General features: G+C 43.1%; 1 protein-coding gene across 3 annotated transcripts in view; it reads right to left on the bottom strand.

The window, feature by feature from the left end:
• FBXO21 (F-box protein 21) overlaps nt 1-22,166 on the bottom strand; it is a 53,571-nt gene extending 31,405 nt beyond the window's left edge. The window contains exons 1-7 of one of the 3 annotated variants that reach the window (XM_032309606.1): nt 21,867-22,166; nt 20,839-20,974; nt 18,651-18,745; nt 11,617-11,738; nt 8,199-8,345; nt 7,759-7,895; nt 6,689-6,825 (exon numbers count right to left, since the gene is read on the bottom strand). In XM_032309606.1, coding sequence (XP_032165497.1) covers nt 6,689-6,825; nt 7,759-7,895; nt 8,199-8,345; nt 11,617-11,738; nt 18,651-18,745; nt 20,839-20,974; nt 21,867-22,105 — 1,013 coding nt within the window. In that variant the 5' untranslated portion in view covers nt 22,106-22,166. The remainder of the gene's footprint in view (nt 1-6,688; nt 6,826-7,758; nt 7,896-8,198; nt 8,346-11,616; nt 11,739-18,650; nt 18,746-20,838; nt 20,975-21,866) is intronic. The other 2 variants (XM_032309604.1, XM_032309605.1) reach the window with 2 other exon arrangements.
• Nucleotides 22,167-24,601: the final 2,435 nt, after the last annotated feature.

Raw genomic sequence — 24,601 nt, 5'->3', positions numbered from 1 at the left:
AATAATTTATTCAGCAAAGGGATTATCAGGGGCACCTGGGTGGCTCAGTGGGTTAAAGCCTCTGTCTTCGGCTCAGGTCATGGTCTCGGGGTCCTGGGATCGAGCCCCACATCGGGCTATCGGGCTCTCTGCTTGGCAGGAGGCCTGCTTCCTCCTCCCTCTGCCTGCCTTTCTACCTGCTTGTGATCTCTGTCAAATAAATAAATAAAAATCTTAAAAAAAAAAGGGGGGGGATTATCAGATCTATCCCTAAATATCAATCATGTCCCTATACATCAACACTTAGTAAACGTAATTTTTAAAAACTACCATTTATAATAGCAACAAAAAATTTAAGGTTCTTAATGAATAAAACTAGCAAAAAGCCAAAGAACTCCATGAAGAACACAATAAAATCTTTTTAAGGGGGCACCTGAATGACTCATTCAGTTGAGCGTCTAACCTGACTTCAACTCAGGTCATCTCAGGGTCATGAGACTGAGCTCTGCATTGGGCTCTGAACTGAGCGTGGAGCCTGCTTACGATTCTCTTTCCCTCTCCCCCCCTTCCCTCTCTAAAAATAAGTAAGTAAGTAAGTAAATAAATAAATAAAATCTTCTTGAAGACATTAAAGACCAATGTTTAGGGACGTATCGTGTTCACAGACTCATTGGTCAAACACTGACGATACCGTTCATATTCGTCTATGACTCGGGATAAGCTCTGGTGCCTGTCAATATCCATATGGGCTTCTGAAGGAGTCTGGTAAATGGATTTTTTTTTTCATTTATTTGAGAGAGAGACACAGTGACGGAGATAGTGTGAGAGAGAACAAGCAGGGAGGAGAGGTTGAAGCAAGCTCCCGCTGAGCAGGGAGCCCGATGCAGGGCTCGATCCCAGGATTCTGGGATCACGACCAGAGCCAAAGGCAGACGCTCAGCCAACTGAGCCACCCAGGCACCCCTGCTAAATGGATTCTAGAACTATAGAAGAGCAAAACGCTAAGCATAGCCAAGGGAGTTTTGAAGAACTCACTGGGGGTCTAACCAGCAGGTACTAGTTAATGACAGAGCTACAGTAAGTAGACTATATGGTTTTGGTGCCAGGACAGAGCAGAGACCAGATTAACAGGGAACATGGGTGGAAGTGAGGACCTGGAGGGCCTGCAGCCCTGTGGTGTGCCCCCCACTACTCTCACCAGCTTCCTCTCTTTCCTGAGGACCCAGCCAGGAGGCTCAGTGTTTACTTCTGCCAGGTGCCTCGGGTGCTAACAAGTTACTTCACTGTTCAGCTGCATTGCTAGTGTGCATTTGCTGCAGCCTAAGGAAAAATGACAGTTACCACACACAACTGTACCCAGCAATAAGTTACTTTGGCAAATAACACGGTAATTAGTTTTAAATGCTTTATATCATGCAGAGATCCTTGGTGGATTATTACATGGCCATTTAAGAGCATTTATGAGGTATTTAGGGGAAATTGGTTGGGTTATTTAGGGAGAGAGAATGGGCTGAAAAAGCATACTTCCCATTTACAGTAACGGAAAATGGGTGTCTGTTATCTAAAAAAGAAGTCATGCAACACATTTTTAGAAATAGATATTGGAAAAGAAAGGAAGCCCATACACACCATTTAAGGAAATATACGTATGTGATGAACTATAAAAATTTGCAGGGAAGTAAGAAAACTTCCAGATAACTGGTGGGTATCTCTGCAGAGCAGGGGGGGAAGAAGGGGATAAGGAAGGATATCCAGAAGGTTCCAACCATACATGTTTTCCTTCTTGAACGAGGTGCAGAAATAGAGATGAGTGGGGCACCCAGGGGACTCGGCTGGCTGAGCAGATGTCTGACGCCTGACTTTGGCTCAGGTCATGATCTCAGGGTCCTGGGATGGAGCCCCAAGTCAGGCTCCGTGCTGAGTGTGGAGTCTGCTTGAGGTTCTCTCTCTCCCTTGCCCTCCGCCCCTCCCTGAACTTATGCATGCATGCTTTCTAATAAATAAATCTTAAAAAAAAAAAAAACCCTTTCTTCTAGATAGGTCTCAGAATTCTACTAGGTGTGTAAAGCACTGGGTCATCTCAATCCTCCAAACCATTTGAAAAACACGTGCCCCATTTTCACAGAGTAAAAAACTGAGACTCAGAGGAAGCAGGTCTGAACCCTGCCCGACTTCAAAGCTCAGGTATTTTCTATTATTCCATTCACCAAAGGATATCACAGTCACCCAAAGAACAGGATATGATTAAATAATGTTTCTTTTTTCTCTAAATGGCACATTCAATGAGAAGATAGTTCTGCCTATTTGATGAACTGTTTCTTTCAGAAAAGCGAAGCAAGCCCCAGCGGGTAAGAAATCGAGCATTTGCTTTGCACATGAGTGAGAACGTGGCCACGCAGTCCTTACCTCCACCTCCCTCGTTGCCCTCCCCTCCCCCCTCCTTTCTCTGATGAGGAGGGAGGAGATTTTATGGAAGACCACAAAGTAAGACTTTCTTTAAGAACTCTTTGATCTAGATGGATTTCACAGATATATCAGAACATCTCATCCTAAAACGGCAGAATACACATTCTTTTCAAGTACACATGGGACATTCTCCAGAATATATCACGTACCGGGTCACAAATCAGGCCTCAACAAATACAAAAAGATTGAGATCATACCATACATCTTTTCTGACCAACCACAAGAAAAAATGTGGAGAGACCACAAATATGTGGATATTAAACAACACATTACTAAACAATGAATGGGTCAACCAAGAAATCAGAGAAGAAATTTAAAAATACATGGAAATAAATGAAAATGGAAACACAACTGTCCAAAACCTCTGGGTTGCAGCAAAGGTGGTCATTAGAGGGAAGTATATAGCAATACAGTTATACAATACATTAGAAGCAAGAAAAAATCTCAAACAATCCAACCTTACTCCTAAAGAAACTGGAAAAAGAACAAGAAATGAAACCTTAAGTCAGCAGAAGAAGGGAAATAAGAAAAGTAAATGATATAGAAAAACAAAACAAAACCCCAATAGAACAGATTAATGAAACCAAGTACCAGTCCTTTGAAAAATAAAATTGATAAACCTCTAGCCAGACTTATCAAAAAGCAAAGCGAAAGGACCCCAAAAAAATAAAATCACAAATGAGACAGGAGAAATAACAACCAACACCACAGATATACATCCAGTTATAAGAGAATAGTATGAAAAATTATGTCACCAAATCAGACAATCTGGAAGAAATGGATAAATTCCTAGAAACAAAGTACCAAAATAAACAGAAAGAAAAAGAAAATTTGAACAGAGCAATAACCAGCAAAGAAACTGAATCAGTAATAAAAATAAATCTCCCAACAAACAAAAGTCCAGGGCCAGATGGCTTCACAGGTAAATTCCACCAAACATTGAAAGAGAAGTTACTACCTACTATTCTTAAATTGCAAAAAATAGAAAAGAAGGGAAAACTTCCAAACTCCTTCTATGAGGCCAGCATTGCCTTTATTCCAAAACCAGATAAAAACTCCACTAAAAAAGAGAACTACAGGGGTACCTGGGTGGCTCCATCAGTTGAGCACCAGACTCGACTTTGGCTGGGGTCATGATCACACGGTTGTGAGACTGAGCCCTAAGTTGGGCTCCACACTCAGCACGGAGTCTGCCTGTCCTTCTCCCTCCCCTCTTGGCCCCCCTCACATTGGTGCATGCACGTGCACGCTCTCTCAAATAAATAAAATCTTAAAACAAAAACAGAACTACAGGCCAATCAATATCCCTGATGAACATGGATGCAAAAATCCTCAACAAAATACTAGCAAACAGAATCCAACAACACATTAGGAGAATCACTCACCATAATCAAGTGGGGTTTATTCCTGGGTTGCAAGGGTAGTTCAGTATTCACAATCAATCAACGTGATACACCATAGTAATAAAAGAACAGAACCAGATGATCACTTCAGCAGATGCAGAAAAAGCATTTGAGAAAGTACAGCATCCACTCATGATAAAAACACTCAACAAAGTAGGTTTAGAGGAAACATACCACAACATAATATAAAGGTCATATACAAAAAACCCCCATCTTCAGTGGGAAAAAACAGCGCTTTTCCTCTATGGTCAGGAATAAGACAAGGATGTCCACTCCCACCACTGTCATTTAACACAGTACCGAAGTCCTAGCCACTGCAATCAGACAACAAAAATAAAAGGCATCCAAAGAGGCAAGAAGTCAAACTCTCACCATCTGCAGATGACACAAGACTCTATATAGAAAACCCAAAAGATTCCACTAAATAAAGTCACAGGATACAAAATCCGCCTACAGATATCTGGTGCATTTACATACACCAAAAATGAAGCAGCAGGAAGAAAATTAAAAATCAATTTCATTTTTTAAAAAATCAATTTCATTCATAATTGCGCCAAAACAGTAGGATACCTAGGAATAAACCTAACCAAAGAAGTGAAAGACCTGTCCTCTGAAAACGATAAAGCACTGATTAAAGAAATCGAAGAAGACACAAAGAAATGAAAAGACATTCTGTGCTAGAATCCATTTGGCAAGAATAGCCAAAGTAACCATGAAAAAGCAAAGCGAAGCTCGAGGCATCACAATTCCGGACTTCAAATATAGTATAAAGCTGTAGTATCTCCAAACAGCATGGTGCTGGCATCAAAACAGACACGTAGATCAATATAACAGAACAGAAAACCCAGAAATAAACCCACAATTACATGGTCAATTAAACTTTGATAAAGCAGGAAAATATCCAGTGAGGAAAGACAGTCTCTTCAACAAACAGTGTTGGGAAAACTGGACAGGAATACGCAAAAGAATCAAACACAAAAATTCAAAATGGATGAAAGCCCTAAATGTGAGACATGAAACCATTAAAATCCTAGCGAAAACAGGCTGTAACCTCTTTACATCAACCACAGCAACTTCTTTTTAGATACGATTCCTGAGGCAAAGCAAACAAAAGCAAAAACACACTACTGGGATTTCATTAAAATAAAAAGCTTCGGCATAGTGAAGGAAACAACAAAACCAAAAAACAACCTATGGGATGGGAGAAGATACTTGTAAATGACAAATCTGATAAAGGGGTTAAGATCCCAAACCTACAAAGAACTTATACTGGGGCACCTGGCTGGCTCAGGGAAGTGTGCGACTCTTGATCTTGGGGTTGTGAGTTTGAGCCCCTGATTGGGTATAGAGATTATTAAATACAAAAACGAACAAACCAACAAAACCTTAAAAAACTCAGCACCCAAGAAACAAATGATCCAGCTACAGGATGGGCAGAAGCCATGAATAGATGTTTTCCCAAAGAAGACATCCAGATGGCCAACAGACACATGACAAGATGCTTAGTATCACTCATTACCAGGAAATGCAAATCAAACCTATAACGAGCTATCACTTCACACCTGTCAGAATGGCTAAACTCAGTAACATAGGAAACTACATGTATTGGTGAGAATGTGGAAAAAGGGGAAACCCTCTTGCACAGTTGGTGGGAATGCAAACTGGTGCCACTGAGGGAAACGATATGGAGGTTCCTCAAAAAATTACAAATAGAACCGACCTATGACTCAGCAACTGCATTAGTACAAAATTAGTACAAAAATACTAATTCAAAGGGATACGTGCCGTCTGATGTTTACAGCAGCTTTATCTACAACAGCCAAACTGTGGAAACAGCCCAAGTGTCCATCAACAGATAAGTGGAGAAAGAAGTGGTATACTTATTCACAATGGAATATTACTCAGCCATCAAAAAGAATGCAATCCTGCCACTTCCAACAATATCGATGGACCTAGAGAATATAAGGCTAAGCAAAATAAGTCAGTCAGAAAAAGACAAATACCATACGCTTTCACTCATATGTCAAATTTAACAAACAGAAGAGCAAAGGGGAGGAAAAAGGAGGTGCAAACCAAGAAACAGACTATTAACTACAGAGAACAATCTCATGGTTACCAGAGGGGAGGCGGGTGGGGTGTGGTAGGAAGGATGAAATAGGTGATGGGGATTAAGGCTTATGGTGATGAGCTCTGGATATTCTACAGGAAGTGCCAAATCCCCTGAAACTAACAGTACGCTGTATGTGAACTAACTGGGATTTAAGTAAAAACGTTAAAAATAAATAAATAAATAAAAAGCAACATTCCTTAAAACAAAACAAAAACCTCTTTGATCTGTTGTGCTTTGTAACAAGGGACTTGGAGATCCACCTGAAATGTGGAACTCCTAGTCCTACTCTTTTTTTTTTTTTTTTTTTTAAGATTTTATTTATTTATTTGACAGACAGATCACAAGTAGGCAGAGAGGCAGGCAGAGAGAGAGAGGGAGCAGGCTCACTGCTGAGCAGAAAGCCCGATGTGGGGCTCGATCCCAGGACTCTGGGATCATGACCTGAGCTCAAGGCAGAAGCTTTAACCTACTGAGCCACCCAGGCGCCCTCTAGTCCTACTCTTTATACATACTTTGAGAGACTTGTAAATTCACGTGCAGCTTTAAGAAATAATACAGAAAGATCCAGAGTGCCCTTCTCCCAGAATCAGAGTCCTGACACGGATGGCCAAGGATCGGACAGCTGGCCCATCCCCGTGCTCTGGTGAACCTCTGTTCAGTTCCTGCGCTTCCTCTCACCACCACGGGAGTGAATCCTGAGGCCCAGTCACGATGAGGCCTAGTGACTCACCCTTCTGCACCTTGGCACCACCTTAACAAGAAGTGACTGGGGAAGTTGACAGGCTCCAGTGGGACCCCCAACTGCCGGGCAATTGTCAAGTAGAGCAGGGACATGCTGATCGGGATTCCTGTTCTGCGAATCAAAACCTAAAGGAGAAAAAAAATCCTTCAGGTTCATGGAAAGGAACCGCACCTCATCGCTCCTACCATGTAAGTGCTACGGGGCACCCGCTGTGCATTGGGAATGACACTAGGTTTTCGTGGCTTAAGTGGAGGAATATTTGATTTATTTTAGATAAGGGGTCTGCAAACTGCAGTCTGTGGGCCAGATCTACTCCACTGCCTGTTTCTGTATGGGGCATGCATAAGAAGAGTGTCAACACTTTAGTATTTAAAAAAAACAGCCAAAAGAATACTATTCCGTGACACATAAAAATCACATGAAATTCAAATCTCCGTATCCGTACAGGAAGTTTCAAAGGAACACAGCCACACTCATTTGCGTTGTCCATGCCTCCTTTCAACTCCAGCAGCAGAGCTGGGCATTGAGGACACACGGCATATGGCCTGCAGAGCCAAAACCTCTGACCCTTGACAGAGAAAGTTTGCAGATCTGGGATTTAGGGGGTCTGTCTTCCAAAAAGAATAAAAGGCCATTCCAAGGAAAGAAAAAAAATTAGGGTAGCACAGAGGGCAAAAGAATAGATTTGAAAACGGTGCCGAGGACAAAGGACATAAAAACTAAATATCAATGATATGGCCGGCCAAGTTTCTTCTGACTCTTTGAAAGGCCAGTGCAGAAAAAAGACCTGATTAGTTTTAACAGTTTTGTGTTTGTGAGCTACAAACTGACCAAAGTCAGAGAAATACCTATTTCCAGACAGAAAATGATCTCAAGGGTTTTCACACAGAGTTAAGGAATAAAAATCCAGAGCAATATCCTGATGGTAGAGGCAAAAATGAGTTTCCCTGGGCACTGAGAGATGAAAAGACAATGCATTTGCCCTCAAAGATGACACAATTGGTCAAAAATGAGCTGAAAAAATATGTATTGTTCTGTTTTAATTCACCCACATTTACCTGGTGCATGTACAAGTTGAGGGCATTATAGTAATCCATCCGGTTCCCCTTAAACTTGAGCTGGTCGTAAAGGACATAGTTCATGGCATCCAACACCTGGCTCTGGAGTTCTATCTCCATTATCATGGAGGATTCGCCTGAAACACAGAGATCTACTCTGAGGACACAAGTACTCCCCAAGGTGTGACCATCGCCCCAAACAACCCGCACTACGAAGACACTAGCAGTGTCCCAACAGGACCCAGCAGGTACTGCCGGTCCAGGGTGGAGAAACGAGTATGAACTCAGAAGTCTTTTCACATCTCCCGGTGAGCACGTGGTAGCGTCACTAACTGCTTTTCTGGTGACGGCAGAGCAACACCCTGCAGAGCTTCTCAAATCAACCAATCGCTCTGCTAGGTTCTCTTGCAAATATGGCTGGATCGAAAGCAATTCCACACCTGCCTTGAAGGCCAAGCTGGGATGCCGGCTGTTGATGCCCCGGAGGGTTTTGCAAACAAGCTCCACGATGCTGTCAATCTGGGCCTGGATATCTTTGAGGCTGATGTCAGAGAGAGGATTGCAGTACTGGTCAATATATACAGCACCTGAAAATGAACAGGAATTACTGAATAAGCTATTTTTACCCTTTCCCTCGCAGTTGCTCATTCAGCGCAGACACCTAGGGCCACAGTTCTTTGCATCATCTTCCCAGGTAAGCTTCATTCGTGGAGGACAGACCTTGCTGCTAGTACACGGAGAAGGAGTCACATTCTCACAACAAAGGAGTTTAAAAACTTTATTTTTTATTTTTATTTTTTTTAAAGATTTTATTTATTTATTTGACAGAGAGAGAAATCACAAGTAGGCGGAGAGTCAGGCAGAGAGAGAGAGAGAAGCAGGCTCCCGCTGAGCAAAGAGCCCGATGCGGGGCTCGATCCCAGGACACTGAGATCATGACCTGAGCCGAAGGCAGCGGCTTAATCCACTGAGCCACCCAGGCGCCCTAAAAACTTTATTTTTAAAAAATAAACCTGGGGCGCCTGGGTGGCTCAGAGGGTTAAAGCCTCTGCCTTCAGCTCTGGTCGTGATCCCAGGGTCCTGGGATCGAGTCCTGCATCGGGCTCTCTGCTCAGCAGGGAGCCTGCTTCCCTTCCTCTCTCTGCCTGCCTCTCTGCCTACTTGTGATCTCTCTCTCTCTGTGTCAAATAAATAAATAAAATCTTTTAAAATAAATAAATAAACCAAATCCTCTCTCAAAGGTTATGGACTCAAAAATGGGCATGAGACAAATCATGTTCCCATATTCTATTACAAAGAAAAATAAACGCTATAAAGGAGCTCCTTCCAGGAAGTCTGAAAACATAATGGCTTAAGACAATCACTTTACTTAAAAAAAAAAAAAAGGCTGAGGGGCACCTGGCTCGATGGTTAAGTGTCTGCCTTTGGCTCGGGTCACAATCTTGGGGTCCTGGGATCGAGCCCCGCATCAGACTCCCAGCTCAGCAGGGAATCTGCATCTCCCTCTCCCTTTGCCTCTCCCCCTGCTTGTGCGCTCTCTCTCCCTCTTTCTCTCTCAAATGAATAAATAAAATCTTTTAAAAATTTTAAAAATTGAAACCCTCAATGAGGGATTTCTACAATTTGTACCCCTCAAAGATGAGACAGTGAATGAACTTTGGAGAGGAGACAGTACTTTCAAATCAGAGAAATACTGACACTCAGCCAACCTGCTGCTGAAGACTTAGACAAAGTAGACCAGAGACATAGTCTCTGGAATCCAGCTTGGTTCTCTACTGCCTTAGGCAATTTTCTAACCAGATGCCAAAGGGCTAACTTGATTATTTGGTTATAAGACCTTTTCACTTGAGAAGCTGCAGTTATGACTTTTTTTTTTTGGAGTCATTTTAAATTCAAGAGGTCAGGTTCTTGATCCCCTACTTACACTGCAAGGAGCTGAAAGCAGGCATCAAGAGAGCCAGTCCCAGTTTTGCCCCTTAGCTAGTCACGGACTCCTGGGATTTCTTGGGATGGTTTCCTCACCTACTGCCTGAAGTCCAATCCATCCTGATGCTATGATTTCTAGACTGCATTAGTCCTATCAGATTATTCTTGTTAGTCTCCATGGATCAAAACCCTGGAGCTGACTTCCACTTGCTCAACAACCTTCAATGGCTACCCAGTGCCTATAGCACCGATCTGGATGAGTCAGTGAAAATCGTACTATTACTTCATATTTGGAAGATGAAAAAGAAGTCAGTCTTCATAAATAAGCTACAAAAAACAAAGCCTGTCAAATAATTCCTCACTGGGAAAAAACAGATAGGGGTGATTCTCCACTCCAAGACACACAGGAGAAGATTCCGGGGTGGTGAGGCTGTTGGAGTTTAATCAACTGAAACAGATTTTTCACTTCCTTCTGGATGATGAGACTTTTACAGCATCAAGAAGAACCTGCACTAGGCAATGTGGAGTACACAGTGATCAGAATCATGTTAAGGTCAAGGGACACAAGAAACTTCATGATGAGCTGGAGAACAAATAACCCACACTGTGCCATGGTTTACTAGTCAGTGCTAGGGCACGCAAGCCTCCTGAGGTGAGTAAATCTGCAAGCGTTGCAGTAATCAGCAGAAACGCAATGGAAGTTTAAATCTGAACTGTACTTCTGCGGTCGAGCAGGATTTAAGAGGGAATTCTAAGAAAAATGAAAATACCACTAATGAAGATAAGCAGCCAGGAGGGGAGGACAATGATCCGGCTGGAGCAAAGGGGGTGTCCTGGAGAGTAACAGGCAAAGGTTTGGGCTTTGGCGTGGTTTGGGGGAGGGATCCCAGATTATGGCAGTCACTAAAAAGCAGGCAGAGTTAATTTAAAAAAAAAAAAAAAAAAAAAAAAAGGCCAAGTTTCAGGTAGGACCGGCGCTAGGTCTCAGCGGCTTTGAGGCTCAAGAAAGCAAGTACTGCTTAGAAAGCGGCTGCTGGGAAAGGCGGTGACAGCCCACACGACCACAGGAATAAAATGGGGACACAACCATGCCAGCACTGGAAAGGAAGAAAACTGAAGAACAGAGTAAGTCACAGGGAGGAGGGAATGAAAGTGAATGAACAGGGGCGCCTGGGTGGCTCAGTGGGTTAAAGCCTCTGCCTTCAGCTCAGGTCATGATCCCAGGGTCCTGGGATCGAGCCCCACATCCGGCTCTCTGCTCAGCAGGGAGCCTGCTTCCTCCTCTCTCTCTCTGCCTGCCTCTCTGCCTACTTGTGATCTCTATCTGTCAAATAAATAAAATCTTAAAGAAAAAAAGTGAATGAACAGTCCTATCTGTACTTCATAACCGTAATTTATGGCAGGGCTTATGCAATACGCTAGGAATTTAAATTAGTTTAAAAAAATGAAGTCACATTTTGTTCTTGTCTGACTTAGCAGGAACGAAGTTATTCTGTTCGTCATGTCTGTCCACTCGACTTCTTTCTCCTCACTTCTTGTCACGGACATGCAGACTCACTGATGCACAAGAACACTGGGTCCTCATTCAGCTCCAACCAGGGAGGGGAGCTGAAGGGATCTGCCCGAGGTCACACGGAGACAAAACTGGACAAATTTATTTCTGATTTGGAAATGATGCTTCAAAGCTCAGAAAAAGGGAATTTAACCTCATTAGCTCAGTTATCAGCCTCATGCTTTGAACCGACGGTACATCTTTAGAAAACACTGTCTCTTTAGCTGACAGCCAAACACTGGCAAAATCTTGGCTCTGCGGTTAGCAGTTCTGCCTGTCTAACTGATCAGACTGTAAAATCCCGCCCTCAAGGATGGTCTCCACTACTGTACTGAGCGACAACTCAGCTGCTAGTTAGAAGATCTCTGTCAGAGCCTCACCTTCAAGATACGATTCATAGTCATCAGGCTGCTGAAGAAATGCCTTAAGGTTATTTAAAATTTTCTGTTGGCGTAGGTAGTAGAGAATTTTTTTAGCGTAGTATTTCCAGGTCAAAGCTTTTCTGGAAAACAAACAAAAATAAGTCAATGAGAATCAAGATACTAACACCTTGATTACCTTAATTTTTATTTCACACTGATCATAGGATGTAAAGAGCCTACTTAACAAGAATAATATAATTGCTTCGTGATCACCCAGCACTTGTTATCATGGAGGCAGACGGCACAATTTACGACTTTGCATATGTCACCAACACTAGATTATTCGTGCTGAAATCTAAGAAACACTGACCTGTTCGGCTTCAGACTGACTAAAAAGAAATCCAGGAGAAACCTGAAAGCCGGGGCAGCTGGCTGAGGCTCACAAACGGGGTGAGGTATCTGGAATCCTTTGCTGGCCCCTGGGCACCTGCCTTAGGGAACTCAGGCCTTGGGCTAATGCTTTTCTCTTTCTATGCTTATTCCATGGTGATCTCATCCCATCTCACGATTTCAAGTATTATTTCCATTATTTTCCAAATTATTATTTCCACTATTATTTCCAGCCCTCAGTTTATTTTCCAGTATGCATTTCTGCTCTAAACTCCAGATCTGTACAACTGACTGCTACTCCACATCCCCACCTGGGTGTCTGGTGAACTCCTTGCGCATGCGTCCCCTCCCAGTCACCCCCCCTCAGGTAAAGGTAATCTGCCATTGCAATTAGGCTAAAAACCTTGTAGACCTCCTGGCCTCCTTGCTCGCTTGCTCTCAGAGGCCACATCTAACCCATCCACCTGTGCTAATCGATCTATCTTCAAAGTCTACCAGACATGTGAACACTTCTCAATCACTCATCTAAGTCCCCAACATCTTCTGTCTGCGTTATAAAAGCACCTGAACTGAGCTCCCAGCTTCAACCCTGCCCCTTCAGTCTCCCCTCCACACGGCAGTCCAAATGCCTCACTGAGCATGCTAAGTCACAGCATGGGTTTTCCACTTTGCTCAAAGTAAAAGCCCCAGTCCTAACGATGACCTAAGAGGTCCTTTAAACTCTCCCCTCATGGCCCCTCTGACCTCAATTCCTGCTCTTCCCTGCCTCCTCCAGGCCTCTGGCCACACCGCTTCCCTGTCGTTCCTTCACCACGCCTGGTGGTGCTCACCTCAGGCCTCAGTACTCTCAGCTCCTCCACGACAACATTCCTTCCCTGGGGATCTGCACTCTGCACCCTCGCCTCCTTTCAGGGTTTCATTCAAACGTCATCTCGAGTTAGGTCTCCTCTCACCACCAAGCCAAACACCCTCCTTGATTAGTATTTGTTTACAGCAATTCGAATCTTCTAATGTAATCAATCATCTTAAGTTGGTTAGTGACGATCTCCCCCACTAAGAATGGAAGCCCAATGAAGACAGGGCTTTTTGTGTTGTTCACTAGTGTATTCTCAGTGCCTGAGAGAGAGCCTGGTACACAGCAGATGCTTAATACTTGCTAAGTAAATGAAATGCTTCACCAGATATTCCAAATGCACACATGGATCATGGGAAATAGGAGGGAGACTGATTAGTTTATCAGTGTGGCTTCAGAAATACAGAACTCTCTGGAGCGCCTTGGTTGCTTAGTCGGTTAAGCAACTGCCTTCAGCTCGGGGCATGATCTCCAGGTCCCGGGATCAAGACCCACACTGGGCTTCCTGCTCAGTGGGGAGCCTGCTTCTTCTCCCTCTGTGCTGCCCCTCTCCCCCACCCTGCTTGTGCTTTCTCTCTGGCTCACTTTCAAAAAAAAGAAATCTTAAAAAAAAAAAAAAAAAAGAAAGAAAAGAAAGACAGAACTCTTACTCTTCGGTTAGTAAATGAAAATCAGAAGAGCTAGGTTCTACCAGCTTTTAACCTTTGAGTTGTAAGGTATGCCAATCTAGAAAACTGCATGAAACAAACAAACAGCTTCATGAATTAAGCTCAATGCATGATAAGACAAACATCCTCATATCCACCCATCAGGCTAAGAAACAACTTCGCAGACCTCCCAGAGCCCTCCAGGGCCCTCTCTCCCATCTACAGCCATCACAACCCACACCTCCATGCTCACGATTGCCTCACCAAACGTATATCCCCGAACACTCTAAGTCTAGCCCATTTTGAGGTCATTCAAGTCTCTTAATGCATGGGATCCCCCTCCATCTTTTCTTTCCCTTGCACTTGATTTGTTGAAGAAACCTGGTTGTGTGACCTGCAGTTTCCCACAGTCTGGAATTGGCTGATTGCTTCCACAAGGTATGGTTTCACATGTTCTTCTGTCTTCTGAATTTCCTGTAAATTGGATGTAGATGCTTGATCAGATTCAGATTCCATTTATTTGGCAAGACTACTTCACAGGTGGTAGTGAAGTCCTTCCATCAGGAGGCAATCATGCCTTGGCTGGCCCTTTCGGTGATGTTAGCAGCCACTGCTCCTCAATGCCCAGGTCCATTAATTCATTAGAAGTTGCAAAGTGGTGATATTCTAATTCCACCATCCTTTCTTCATTTATTAGCTGGAGCATTTCTATAAGGAATAATTTCCACTCATCTACTATTTGATTCCCCCAATGGCACAGTATTTAGGAAAGGCAGGATAAACGCTCGTGTCTTTCCTTTTGTTTTTCAAAATAATTTGGATTCTTATTATCCTCCAAAGGTGAACAATTAGTTGTTCCTGAGTATTATTATGAACTAACAGAGCTATACACAGTTGGTGTGATCCAACCTATCCCAGTTATTATTCACTCTGCTGCTCAAATCACATCTCTAGCCAATGGAAGCCTCTCCATGTTGGCCCCTGAACACTTAAAACATGAAATATTGGTACTTCTACTGATATCTGGTTCCAGACTTCCAAGATGCTCCAGCCTCATCTTTTTACAATGACCTGGAATCAGACCTAGAATCAGCCCTTTCCCCAAAACCATGGCTTCTTTTGATGGGAAAGGGTGTATCAAGATCGTCTCCTGGGTACTAGGGATCATCATTTCTACTGGATTGGTTATTGTTTCTAGACCTTTCCAACAGACAGAAATAATAAATCTAGTGTATCTATATGTGTGTATCCACATACACACCCCTACATATTTTTAAACACATCTCGGGAATTCATACCGACACTTCTAAATCAAATTCAGAACTAAACATCTTCTGTTTTGTGTCTCTAACTTTTTTTCTTCCAGGAATATCCAACTTCTCCAGAACACCAGAGATGAATTAGAATATTACCTAGGTACTCGTTTGCTTTATTCCACATCTCAGAAGCAAACACATGCCCAGCCTCAGAATAACAAACAAGATCAATATTTTCATCACCTTGATGAGTACTAAAAACAGCTAAATATTTGTTTCCATTCTCCCCTATTCTCTGCTCATTTCTTTAACAACTGTACTAGATCTATACTGGAAACACTTATGACCATTACATACAATACTTTCGACCCTATTAACTAAGCAAATACATATTTAATGCTCACCATTAGTCCTTGTGCCAGTGTCTCTCTGGTTGTTTTGGTTGTTTGAAGCTCATTTTCTACCACATTTCTCCTGAAGGACTCAAAAGTCCCCAAGTCCCCGCAAGCTGGTTAAGTTTGCAGCCTTTATACTTGAAGTCAGTTTGGCTGGATATAAAAATCCTTGGCTGACATTTCTGATCCTTCAGCATCTTAAATACATTACTCTTTTTTCCTCTGACACAGTGCAATTGTTGAGAAGTTTGATGATACTCTGATTCTTTTAACCTTGTAAGTGACTTCGTTTTTTTTTGGTTGGCTGCCCAAAAGACTTTTCTGTCTTTAAAATCCAGTAGGTTTACTGAAATATGTCTCAGTGATGGTCACTCTGGGTCATTTTCTCAGGCACAGCATATGCCATTTTTAATAGGTTGTTTCAAATCTTTATTGTAGATGTACTCTTTTTAAAGATCACAAAGAACACCATAAATGCAAATTGTTTTCAAATATTGAGATTGGTGCTTCAGCATTTATGGAAAACTATCCTTCCTTCCGATGCTTTCCATATTTGCACAATAAGCACTTGCCAAGAATGAATATAAACACGGTCCTTCAACAAAACCAGCATCCGAAAATATTTTAAAATGTGAGTATTCTTTTTTATTTAAAAATAACAATTTTAGGCTCAAAATATGTGTCAGGCCAAGAGGTAACATGTCTATGACACTCACTTCTAAAAAGACAGTAACTGTGTTTTTTAGCTGGCTGCACATGTTTAGTCATGTTTACCAGTCTGCTAAGTAAAAAAGTCAGTATTTCGTTGTTATTTAAGATTTCCTTGCAGAGTGAATTTAAAGATCTACAGGATTCTCAGCCCTTTGGATCTGCTCTTCTGTGAATGTCCTCCTCTTTTGTACCTTTTTCAATTTCTTCTTAGAAATTTTAAGAATTTGGGACACCTGCATGGCTCAGTCATTAAGCGTCTGGCTTCGGCTCAGGTCATGATCCCAGGGTCCTGAGATTCAGTGCCACATCGGCTCCCTGCTCAGCAGGAAGCCTGCTTCTCCCTCTCCCACTTCCCCTGCTTGTATTCCCTCTCTTGCTGTCTCTTTCTCTGTCAAATGAATAAATACAATCTTAAAAAAAAAAAAAAAAAAAGAAAGAAATTTTAAGAATTCTACTGACTTCTTTATGGTTTCTTTGGTCAAAAGAAGTTTATTTTTTATTGCAAAACTCTCTGTTTAGGGGTGCATGGGTGGCTCAGTCGGTAAGCATCTGCTTTGGGCTCAGGTCATGATCCCAGGGTCCTGGGATCGAGCCCTGCATCAGGCTCTCTGCTCTACAGGAAGCCTGTTCTTCCTCTCCCACTCCCCCTGCTTGTGTTCCCTCTCTTGCTGTGTCTCTGTCAAAAAAAATTTTAAATCTTAAGAAAAAAACAAAAAACCCTGTCTATATTCTTGTATTGTTTCTGTATCATTGGTCTTAGTTAAGTAGGTCTCCCTAGATTAGACACAAAGTTTGCTATTTTATTGAGGGATTTTCATGGTGATAATTTTTAAATTTAGGTTATTTAATCTTCTGGAACTTAATTTTTGTATATGATAGCAGTTTTACTTTCTTCTAGATGAATATTCAGTTACTTCCAATAACAATCACTAAATATGGCACCTTTTCCCCTCTGCCTTTAAATATATTAAATTATGTTCTATGCTGGAACACGTTTTTGAATTCTTCTTTGTCACTGATGTAGCTCTCAACTTCTAATTAAACACTGTTTTGGTTATAGCGAGCTTCATCTATGTCCTATTACCTAGGGATGCAAAATTTACAATGTGATTATTTAAAAAATTTTTTTCCGACTTGTCTAGTGAATTTATTCTTCTCAGCATATCATCCAATTAAAACAAAAAAACTCTTTTTGGATCCTAATTGGAATGGCACCAGGGTTATGTGTTAATTTTAGAAGAACTGACATTTTTGTAACGGTAAGTCTCCCCAGTCAAGGGCATGCTATCTTTTATGATTTTCATAACATTCTATAGTCTGACCTTGGACATTCATTCCCAGGAGCTTATTACTTAGAAATTAGACCACAAAAACCAATATCCTCCACAATAACATAAGATGGAGAAGAAAGTGGTTGGTCATCAACAGTAGGATAGTTAAATAAGTTACAGTGTGTACTGTAAAATAGTATATAGCCATTAATAAAGTGAATTTGACTTTTTATCAGTTGATTAGATTTCCACAAGGTAATGCTGAATAAAAAAAAAAAGATACAGAAAAGCACCTATTTTATGATCACAATTCTGTGAAATAAATCATCTCCCTCCATTCCCATATATACTGATGTGTATGAGCACGTCAGAACATAGGCTAAGCTGTCCTCAGTAACCACAGGGGTGGGACAGGGAAAGCCAATGCAAATGGAGGGAGTGGGGAGGAAGAGAGAAACAACGTAAGCAAGAAAAAACAAAGTCTGCACTCAACATCAAATCAAAACTAAAACAACCAATAAACTTAATATATTTGACACTACGTTTATGTATTTGAAAGTATACTCATATATATGTAAAAAAGACAGGTCAGCTTTTATTTTTAAGGCTGCACAATACTGACTATTAGATCATACTCCAATTCATTTATAGATAAACCAAAATAGAAACGGAAAAATGACCTCTGCATCTGAACTCATCCAAGGCCTAGAATAGTGGCACATCTTACCTCTCCCCTACAGTTGTTCCACTGATAGATAGCTCTCTCTCTTAAACCCCTTTAAAAAGAACAAGGAAAATATCCTACAACTTGTTTGTGAGATACTGCACAGTAAGCTCTAAGGGAGATGCTAAGCTAGCCTTCTTATCTTCTATCACTAATAGTTTCCAGAACTTTCAGAGCAGAAAATCTTTTTCATAGGTATGTCAAACTGGAAGCCAGGTCATCTTTTAGATAAATTGGAAAATAACCTTCACAGCAGAAAATATGAGACATAAAAAATTTTAAACAACAAACAAAAGATGGTGGATTCTTCTTGATCAGAAGAGAGAGAGGTTCAATCAGATGCCAACAATGTTCATGGCCAAAGTAAGATTATTTCTTAACGAAATTCAGAAATCATTAAAAAAAATCCTCCATTAAATTAAAACATGCCTAATTAATTTTAAAAAATCCATAACAGACAAATTTGGTGATGGTAGGTGGAGAGATCATAAAGGAAGGGTAGTTTATATTACTAAATGACATAATAGATATGAGTGCCGAGCACAGTATTTACCCCATAGCAGGAATAAACACGAATTCTCTTTTCCTTCCAAAAGGATTTTTGTAAGGTTTCTTTAAACATCAATTGTCTCAGTGTATTAACATTATTTATACAGAATTTTTTTTAAAAATATAACTATAGCAAGACATGAAATATTTGGAAAACATATCCCAGGGTTCAGCCACATACAAATTACAGCAGTTAATTCTGGGCATTATTAGAATGAACAAACAAAAAACAATCCCTGCTAAAACCATGACTTACCTTCCTTCCATATTTAGGATGCACACCAATTCATCCTCAAAAAATATCTCGGGTCCCTCAAGATTCTCAATGTCACTAAAACCATTACAAGGGACCTATGAAGGAGACACATACAAACAGGCCTCAATAACAGGCAATGAATAATCTGTCACTCTCACACACAATTCTGAGTTGCAAACAGAGATGCTCAAGTGCGTGGAAGCAGTAACAGCTGTCCTACACTAGCCTGCACCACCCACCATGGGTGGAAAGTAACATGGGGAGTAACAATAATTTGTTCAGCTCTTACTGCCAGTTGCAAATTAATTATATTTTCATGGTCTGGAATTTCTGAAATTACTCAGAGTACTAATGTGAGAAAAACCAGCTCTGAAACAAGGATTAGAAATACAAAATATCATAATTTACAACAGTGATTTCATGCAATTTATGTTGTACTCAAGCTGGAGCAAAGGGCCAGAGAGAAGCCTAGTACCTTGGGCAATTCACTTAACCCACTGGGCCTGTTTTCTGCAAGGTAAATTAAGGTGGTGGTACCAGTGAGCTTTAAAATTCTATTACTTCTCCCATTTTGTTTGAAAGTAGGCAGGAAATTTCATATAAACCTGTGTGCACGCAAGAATTTAAGGGTCCTGAGCCAAAGTAATCATCCGCCCACAGATCAATCTTAAATCTATTCCTGCTATGTTCAAAGTCCTTGACATATTTCTAATTAGGCAGTCATACACGGAAAGAGGGAGCTAAGGAAAAAAACACAATAATTCATCATTATTACACAAATACACAGGCTGTTAAAAATGCACACAAAACCAGCTGGACTAGAATTAGAGGATGCAAACTAGTAGGTCACGACCAAGTACGTCAAAAACATCTAGCACCCAAATATGTGTGTACAGACATTTTGTATCAGTTTTAAAATGTGATATGAATGCTTCTAGCCAGGGCAAGGCTTATCCAGAATAGAACATCAATTCTGTCCACCTTAGTATCAACAAACACTGAGTGCAAAAACTACTTAAAAATAAAATCTTAAAAAAAAAAGGAAGAGAGTAAGAAAAGAGGAATTAATCTTCAGTAAACCAGGGTAGTAAAATAAATCAGGGGTACCTGACTGGCTCACTCAGTAGAGCATGTGACTCTTGACCTCAGAGTCCTGAGTTCAAACTCCACACTGGGCATACAGTTTACTTAAAACAACAAACAAAAAACCCCAAGCCCCCCAAAATAAATAAATCAGACTGGCTTTACGTCTAGGTCCTCAATCAGAAATAAATTTATGGGGTGCCTGGGTGGCTCAAGACTGTTAAGCCCTCTGCCTTTGGCTCAGGTCATGATCCCAAGGTCCTGGAATAGAGCCCCACATCGGGCTCCCTGCTCAGTGGGGAGCCTGCTTCTCCCTCTCCCTCTGCCATTCAAGATCTGCTTGTGCTCTCTGGTTCTGTCAAATAAATAAAATCTTTTAAAAAATAAATAAATAAATTTAAAATAGTAACGTGAACTATGCCCCAGAATTACGAAAAGTTAAGAATCTTAACCTAATAAACTTCTGAAACACTTTGTGGGAAAACAAAAATAACTACAAAAAAACATGCATTTCAGCAATAATAAAAAAACATAAAACAAAAAACTTTTCATGGACAATGAATGCAAGATCATTTAACTGAGGGAGTAATAATTCTGATTTGCAGATAGCTTCTAATCCTCTTGTTAACTTAAGAAACAATGCTATTCACTACTGGTTAGTTAGAACCTGCAAAGCCAGAGAAGAAAAACCGTATGAATTTCGTCAACCCTTCTGGGAAAACAACTGGGCAAAAAATCTGTAGTGTTCGATCGCCGGTGATCTCCTAACTCAAGCAGAGGCTGTGAAAAATACGTTTAACCTCCTGGAGGAGAAATAATGCTGATCTGGATTCCCTCTACATTGTGCGGCAGGTCCCTCCCTCCCTCCCCATTCCCCATTCTCTCTCTGGCTTTAGAAAAGTAAAGCTGGCAGGGACAAATGGCTTCGTGTTGTTGGACGGGAGGAAAAGGACACAATGACTCTTGCGGCCATCTAAGTGAGTCAGGGATTGTGAGAGAACTGAAAAAGGAGTATCAGAAAGAGCTAGATGAGCTAATGCCTACAGACCCAGACCCAGACCCCACTAGCAGGCAAAAGCGGGGAGCTACATCAACGGATCCTTACGTGCTCTGAAAAGAACCTCTTTGAGAATGAGGCTACAATCTTCCGGGCTTCTAACCCAGCTTTTTGCCGAACTTTATACTCCTCCAACCAATTGACGTAGTCGGTGGGGCTGTAGTGTTTCATAAGGGAAGGCCACCTACAAGGAGAGAAAAACCCTCTCAGCTTAACAGAGACTCAAAGGCAGACACAGGAATCAAAGGCAGCCTTGAGAAACAGGGCAAGCACTATGGTTTAGTGGCACCAGGGGCCCCGGTGGTGGCCCTCGTTCAAATCTCCACCCGGCACGCAGCTCGCGGCGTGACCTTGGCGTAGCAGTAGGAATGGCTCTGTCTTCACTCCCCATCAGTAAAATGGGGACAGTTGCAGCAACAATAACAGGGACCACAAGGGCTGCTAACATTGATCGCGCGCCTCCCAAGGGCCAGGCCCTGCGTAAATGCTCCTTACACATCATCTCATTTAATAACTACAGTGAAAGGTAGGTCTGATGATCACCGTAGAAAGTCCATGAATGAGGCTCAAAATTAAAGGGAAGTCGCTAACCACCCCACCAAGGTCATAAGGCAAGTGTGCCACGGCCAGATTTATCCGGGATCCCCACACCGAAATCTGTGCTCTCGGTCCGCAACCCGGGAATGCCGCGTCCGCTTCCTCCAAGGGCTGTTAGGATCACGGCATCGCCAGATCCATGTAAACATTTTAGCTCGGAGTCGGGCACAAAGAAGCGCGCAGGATGGATCCGCGGCGATCCTAATCGTCGTCACCCTCTATGGCGGGCCCCGGCTGCCGGGCGCTTCCCGATGCGAATTTGGGCAGCGGCGGGTCCGCGCGGCGTGGACCTCAGGGGCCCGGGGAGCCGGCGGCCTGGAGGCCTTTGTCTGTCGGTCCGCGGGCAGGGGTCCGGGGGTGGCCTCCGGGAAGGGGGTCCGCGCGCGGGCTGGGAGGCGGCGGCGCTGGCCGGCCAGGCCCGGACCCGGGGGGCGCGGGGCGGGGGCGCGGGCGGCTGGGTGGCGGGGCGGCGGGCTCACCTCACCCGGAACTGCTCCTTCCACACCTTCCCGCTACTCTGACACAGCTCGCGCAGCCGCCGGCAGGTGCTGGAGACGCGGCCGATGTCGGCGGCCGTCAGCGAACCGCTGCACAGGATGTACTCCAGCACCTCGCCGGGCAGGTTGACTAGGCAGCTGAGGCCCGCCGCCTCCGGCGCGGCCTCCTCCGCCAGCGCCGGCACCACCTCCATAGCGCTGTCGACCACTGCTGCCGCCATCTTGTCCGCGTACCTGGGCCCGTCGCGCGCGCGCGCGCCAGGGCGCCCCTTTCGCCCCGCCCACCCGCCTCGAGGGGCGGGCGTACGGATCGCTCCGCCCACGCCCGTGGCCACACCCTCTCGACCCGGGCTGCCGGCTGTGGGCTGCGGGCTGCGGGCTGCGGGCTGCCCGTTATAGCCCGCGGAGGGAAACCCGATCTTGTCAACTGCGCGGTGGGTCCCGCAGCGGCGAACCCGGGTGTGGAGGGAGCCGGCGGCGGGGGGGGGCTGGTTGAGGGGGTCATAGCAGCTTCCATCTTGTGTGTCCGGAGCGCTTCCTGTGCATGAGCTCAGCGGTCCTTCCCAATAACCCCATCAATTCTTACCTCCCCGAGTTACACAGGGGGAAACTGAGGCTCAGGGAGCTAAAGGGCCTTGCTCAGAATCCCGTGTACTAGATGTTAATTCAGAGCCACTTGACTTCTGCTTGACTGTGCTCTAAACCAGTATGCTGTAATAACCGCTAATTTAATATTCTTGAGTGGGTGCTGTGCCAAGCATTTTTCATTTCTTTCTCCTCTAGTAGAACCCTCTCTGTTGGATTCTGTAATTAAACCTATTCTACGAATACGGAAACCAAGGCTCATAAAGGTGGAAGTCTCTGGTTCAGAGTCACAGATACAGAAAGTGATAGAGCCTGGCTTTGAACCCTTAAAGCAGGAATTACCATCCAGGTAATTCAGTGCCTGCACCAATACTATTACTACTACTAATTATTATTATTAGAAGCATGCAGGATGGATCAGCAGCGATTCTATTATTATAATAATATTTATTAAATATACAAAATCATTAAACATAATTATCATTATAATATAATTGTTATTATAAATATTTATAATATACAATGTATATAATACATATATATTTATTATTAATAAATACGAAGTAAATATTTTTAACCGGAGCCCTGTGTTGTGTGCCTTGGGGATACAGATGTGAGTAAGATGGTGCCCTTGCCCACGGGAGCTCAAAGTCCAGTTGGGGTCAGGGTCTGCTGTCAGTACAGGGAGGCTCACTTACTGCCCTCAGAAATGAATCTGAAATTCCTGGGGCGCCTGGGTGGTTCAGTGGTTTAAAGCCTCTGCCTTCGGCTCAGGTCATGATCCCAGGTTCCTGGGATCAAGCCCCATGTTGGGCTCTCTGCTCAGCAGGGAGCCTGCTTCCTCCTCTCTCTCTCTCTGCCTGCCTCTCTGCCTACTTGTGATCTCTGTCTGTCAAATAAATAAATAAAATCTTAAAAAAAAAAAAAAAAGAAATGAATCTGAAATTCCTTACATTGTTGCAAAGGGATAGTCCCCAGTTTACCTCTCCTTATCTATTTGAAGCCATTCTTTCCTTCACTAGTCACACCCCAGTCAGCCTGGTCTCTTTCCTTCCTCTTCTGGCCTTCACATGTATGCCTGGAATATATTTTGTGCTAAAATGACCTCCTCCTAGCTACTTCTCCTCTTCCTCCAGCGCTTGGTTTAACCTCTCCCGATGACCTCCTTTCCCTCAGCGCAGCCCCGCTGCCCCAGATAGGATTCCTTCCCAGCACTTTTCAGTCTTGTCATTACTTACTGAATTAACATTTAACTGTTCCACCTTCGTCTTTCCTGCTAGATCAAAAGCAACTTTAGCATCAGGACTGTATTTGATTCACGGGTGGGTGTCCCGTGATTTGGCTCAGGCCCCTTACATAGCAGATCCTCAGTAATTACCTATTTGCAATTGTCCAACCAGCTGTTTAGCTAGAGCAGGTCAGACTTTCTGAGGGAAAGCCTCTCATCTGTAAAATGGGGATATTAAGAAGAATGCTGGCCTCCTGGGATGGTCATGAGAATTCAGTGAGTACATTGACGTAAAGTGCTTTGCACAGAGGCCTGACACAGGGAAAGTGCTGGGTAAAAGGGTGTCATGGGGGAATCGGGAGATACTGCTTCATGGGTACAGGTTTTATTTTGGAGAGATGGCAATATTTTTGGAACTAGATGGAGGAGGTGGTTGCACAACATTGTGAATGTACTAAATGCCACCGAATCATTCATTTTTAAATGTTTAATTTTAGGAGCACCTGGCAGGCTTAGTCAGAAGAGTGTGGGACTCTTGATCTCTGGGTTGTGAGTTTGAGCCTTGCATTGGGCATAGAGCTCACTTAAAAAAAAAAAAAATGAACCGGGGCACCTGGGTGGCTCAGTGAACAGTTAAAGCCTCTGCCTCAGGTCGTGATCCCAGGGTCCTGGGATCCAGCCCCACATCGGGCTCTCTGCTCAGCGGGGAGCCTGCTTCCTCCTCCCTCTGCTGCCTCTCTGCCTGCCTGTGATCTCTGTCTGTCAAATAAATAAATAAAATATATTTTTAAAAGATTTTATTTATTTAATGACAGAGAGAGATCACAAGCAGGCAGAGAGGCAGGCAGAGAGAGAGGAGGAAGCAGGCTCCCCGCTGAGCAGAAAGCCCGATGCGGGGCTCGAT

This window comes from Mustela erminea, chromosome 13, assembly GCF_009829155.1.
Source record: "Mustela erminea isolate mMusErm1 chromosome 13, mMusErm1.Pri, whole genome shotgun sequence".
NCBI lineage: Eukaryota > Metazoa > Chordata > Mammalia > Carnivora > Mustelidae > Mustela > Mustela erminea.
Note: the sequence above shows the minus strand (reverse complement) of the source record. Positions and strands in the feature narration are given on the sequence as shown.